General features: G+C 36.9%; 1 protein-coding gene across 3 annotated transcripts in view; it reads right to left on the bottom strand.

The window, feature by feature from the left end:
- Nucleotides 1–14: 14 nt before the first annotated feature.
- Nucleotides 15–4,650, bottom strand: part of LOC128248708 (uncharacterized) — a 22,134-nt gene continuing 17,498 nt past the window's right edge. For all 3 annotated transcript variants that reach the window (XM_052970490.1, XM_052970491.1, XM_052970489.1), the window contains exon 4: nt 15–658. In XM_052970490.1, coding sequence (XP_052826450.1) covers nt 39–658 — 620 coding nt within the window. In that variant the 3' untranslated portion in view covers nt 15–38. The remainder of the gene's footprint in view (nt 659–4,650) is intronic.

The raw sequence follows: 4,650 nt of genomic DNA, 5'->3' as shown, positions 1-4,650 counted from the left end.
TATATATGAATGTATGTGTGTGTATAACAATGATTCTCTTATAGTCGTAGCGTTAAATTGCGATAATAGTATGAACAACTACTATTTACAACCAGTTTATGCAAAACTGTGTTGCCTAATTTTAACTGTTCAATTTGAGTCTCATCTGAACTGTTGGAGGGGGAACGGAAAACAAACGGGTATACCGGATATAATTCATTACATGCTACTGAATCTATGTAGGTTTTTCCTTTACTGCTTTCTGTTTTATGGGCATAGGAACCCGAGTAACAGAAACTTTGATTCACACCATTCCAAGAATTTATGCTCTTTAAAACATTACATGGCCCAGGTAAAAAAGCCCCTTCAAAAGCGTGACCCTTTAAAGGAAATACATCGTGGGAGTTAAATATGCGCTTTTTTGACCTGTATGTGACGTCATAGACAATGTCATTAGATACTTTATAGAAAAATATATCGATAAATGGCCATCGATATTTATAATTTAATAGGGCAGGTGTACGTGAATTGTAAAATTTCCACTGAAAATGTTCGTAGCTGCATATATTGAAACCTTGTCCCATGGAACTCAAGTTGTATAATTTTTGTTTGTCTTCATGATCCACATAGACGTCAATGTCATCATCCCACGGTATATAGCCATGATGACGATAGGCTCCTGTAAAAAAAAACAAAAAAAGGACCACAATTGTGGTTATTATTGCTTAGGTTTTAGTCTGATGCAATCATAGTAAACATATTTGTACTGCTTATGTTTAACATATCTAAGTGAATTCTAAAACAGAAATCTTTGTTGCTATATTTGAATTATGTTAAAAGACATTGAAAGACAGTGTCTAGCAATTTCAGACGTAAATCCCAAATTCAAGAAACCATGATAACTCACGTGAATTAATGATCAGATTTAATCAAAACGCTAAACAAACATGCTATACCATATATCTAACGCTCATTCTAGTTGTTAAGAATGTGAGATTCAACAATGTTCAGTATCCGAGATGTAGTACATATATAATACACTAGCAGCTATTGTGTTCTAATTGCTATCACATATAGCTACTTTAACATATGCCCTACCTGAAGCCGATAATGCCCTAGATGTCGGCAATGTCTTAGCTGCAGCCGACAATGTACCATCTGTAATTAAGATTGTTCTAGAATCATTCTGTTATATACCAATTTTATTGTACAATATGTTCAATGTAGTAACGAAGGTCTTAGCCAAAATTATAGATATCATAGCGGCTGTCAAAAACTTTTTAGCTATATTCAACAATATTCAAGCTCTATTTCCAATGCTCCAGCTGTACTCAGCAATGCTATAATTGTATGTTCACAACACCATAGCTGTTTTCAACAGACTTTGTTGTCAAGCACACTGTGTTGGAAATTAGTAATAATGGTACATACCTCCCACGTGAGCAATGGAATAACCTAGTCACTATTAATAAAGAAAAGTACGTGAAGTACCAGAGTACGCAGCAGGCGGCTCGTGAAGCAAAACTTGAGCCGAAGAAGACGAAAGAATATGAGAAACTACCGGAAAAGGAGGGAAACACGCTAAAACCGACGCCGCCTGAGGAACTCTCAAGTAGTGCAAACAAGAGAACGGTTTGAGGTTATCAACAAGGAAGATCGAAATAGCAACAATTGAGGCCATTGAGAATCGCAAGCGTGTTGCCAGGGTGAGAGTTGTCAAAGCACCCCCAGAGACAAAGGAAACATGGTTGATGGCAGCCACAATACTCAACATGGAGGAGGATGCCAAGATACACAAGGCAACGAGAACTACAAGGTTGAACTATTGGGGATATGGCATAGAGATGGCCATACAAGCGAGTTTGGAAGATCTCAACAGAATTGCAGAAGAAATAGTTCTGCCTGAGGATATAAGGTTGAGAGTGGTGGTGGAGGGTAGGCCTCCCATATGCTACTCATTTGGAGAGAAAGGCCACATGAAGGAGAGGTGCCTCCAGAGAAAAAAGGAACAACAGATGGAACAGACTGAGGAGCAAGAGAGTGTGGATCAGGTGGTACACGTCGAGGTAAAGGAGACAAGAACAGAGGAGGAATTCATGGTAGTCAAAAAGAGAAAGAGAAGTGAAAGAGTAAGCTCTCCGCCAGAGAGGCAGAAAAAGAAAAAAAGAAGTAGTTAAGAAGGGAGTGAAAGAGGTTGTGATAGAAGTCAGAAGGGAGGAAGGTGAGAAGATGGTTGACCAGGAGATTGAAAAGGAGCTTGAAGAGGAGCTCGAGGAGGAGTTTCAGAAGGAGGAGACAGCAGCAAAGACACTGGTTATACCAGTGGAGGAAGAGGATTTAGGCGACAACTGTATGAGGGTGGAATAGCGACACAATTCAGAGTGGAGGAGGAAAAAGAAAAAGCACCAGGAGTAGAGCAAGAAAAGGGAAAACAAACATGAAAGGCGAAAAATACCGATGAAATTTTGTAACATTTGCTAAAAATAAAAAAAAAGAGCGGAAAATAATGAAATTGAAGTCAATTATAAAGGTGAAGCAGCCCACAGATATATACTCAGAGAACGTGAAGGCCATTGTGGTCGACAAGGAGAGGTACAACAGGTTGAAAGATAAGTGTGGAAGAGGAATTGATCCGCCAGGAGTAACACTGGAATTTGATGAATTGCCACCAGTGGTAGAATTGAAAGAACTTGAACCCTTTATGAAATATTAAAAAAGGAAAAGAAAGTAAGTAAAATTGCTTTATTTAAAAAAAAAAGGTGGTGAGGAGTAAACGATGATAAAGAAAAAAACAAAGGAAAAATGAACGATTATAAATTGTGCATTTAAACGTTCAAATGGAAGTGCATTAGAGTTGTGCTCATGTAGCCATTTCTCTTTTCATTATTATATAACATCTTCATTTTCATTCGTTTTATGTTTTTTGTCCCCACTGTGATGTTCTGTCTGTCCTTGTGCTGTCCCTTCTGTGCTATGGCCGTAGTGCCAAAATAAAGAAAGAGTACGTAGCAGGTGCTCAGAGATAGTTGTGTCTTTACTGGTTTAACTAAGTATACTGTATACCGTAGTGGGCGTTACAATAAGCCAACATATTAAAGATTATAACACACTGTCCTACTTGTAGTCTACAATGGTTGGGCTTTAGGCTCCAGTGTGCTAGCTGTAGCATATTTTTATGTTTAAACTCTAACCTGCAATATTTTAGTTGTAGTCAACCAAATCCTAAATGTAGTCAACAGCGATGTAACTGTAATCATCAATATCATAACGGTAGCAAACTACATCGTAGATGTAGTCAATAATGCTTAAGACGTAGTCAACCAAATTCCAAATGTACTCAGCAATGTCGTAATTATAGTCATCTATGTCACTACTATAACCATCTAAATCCCAACTGTAGTCAACGATGTCCTAGCTATAGTCAATAATGTTCTAGCTGAATTCATTAATATTCGTTAATATCATAAGTGTAGTTAATAACGTTGTAACTGTAGTCACCAATGTTTTAGATTAGGATGTTTTACATCGAAGATGTAGTCAGCAGCAACGAAATAGCTACAGTCCATACTATTCTATGTCTCTAGGCACCAATACTCCACGGATAGCATCTTACTGTAGACAGCAACGCTGTAGCTATAATCAAGAAAGTCCAATCTGCAAACAATAAAAACTTAGAAGTAGCCCATTCTGTCTAGGACATTGTCAACGAATAATGTCACAGCTGTAACCATAATAAATCGACAAGCAGGAAAATAAAATCCTTGTTAGATACCGTAATGTCTTAATTATACTTCATAATAAGTTATCAGTCAACAAGAATATTTTAGAAGCAGTTGAAAAGATTCTAGCTGTAGTCGACTATGTCTTATTTTATCCGCAGTCAATATTCTAGCTGTAACTATGAATACCTTAGCTTTCAGAAACCAATATCTTTGCTGTTGTCAGTGATGTCCTAACTACATTCAACAATGTACTAGTTTGTAAGCAGTTATGTTGCCATCAATATTCTTGATGTAGTCGTTAATGCTACAGAGATAGTGCAGTTGTCCAGAATATTATAATCATTCTCTACAATATCCCACATGTAGTTAGCAATGTTCTAGTTATGAGTGACACTGTATTAACCGCAATAACCCACGTCCTAATTGTATTCTACTATGCTGTTTCCATAACCAACACTGTGTCAGATAAAATAGCTATAGTCTACAATTACGATTTTCTAGTCGCAGTCTACAATACCCTAATTGTAGTTAATAATGTCTTGCTCAGAGTAAATAATTTGCCAGAAGTAGTCTTCGATGATATGGTAATAGAACAAGCTTAAGACATCAATATCCTTGTTATCTTCAGTAACATCCTGTCATCAACTATCTCCGAGTTATAGAACATTGTGTTCTAGAAGTAGTAAACATTGTCAGAAATGAATTTAATAAAGTCCTAGTTATTGTCTACTAGAGTAATAGGTATTCATTTTTCTATAAATAATTTTCTAGCTGTACAAAGTTTCATATTTGTATTCAGCTATGACATGGCTGTAAGTAAATGCCGTGACTGTAGCTAACAACATCTTATATATACCAATTGGTCTTTGGTGTCTTTCGTAAGAAGTATTTCATCAAGGTGAAAATGCTCTCTCTCTCTCTCTCTCTCTCTCTCTCTCTCTCTCTCTCT

The sequence above is a fragment of the Octopus bimaculoides genome, chromosome 9 (assembly GCF_001194135.2).
Source record: "Octopus bimaculoides isolate UCB-OBI-ISO-001 chromosome 9, ASM119413v2, whole genome shotgun sequence".
NCBI classification, from domain to species: Eukaryota; Metazoa; Mollusca; class Cephalopoda; order Octopoda; family Octopodidae; genus Octopus; species Octopus bimaculoides.
Note: the sequence above shows the minus strand (reverse complement) of the source record. Positions and strands in the feature narration are given on the sequence as shown.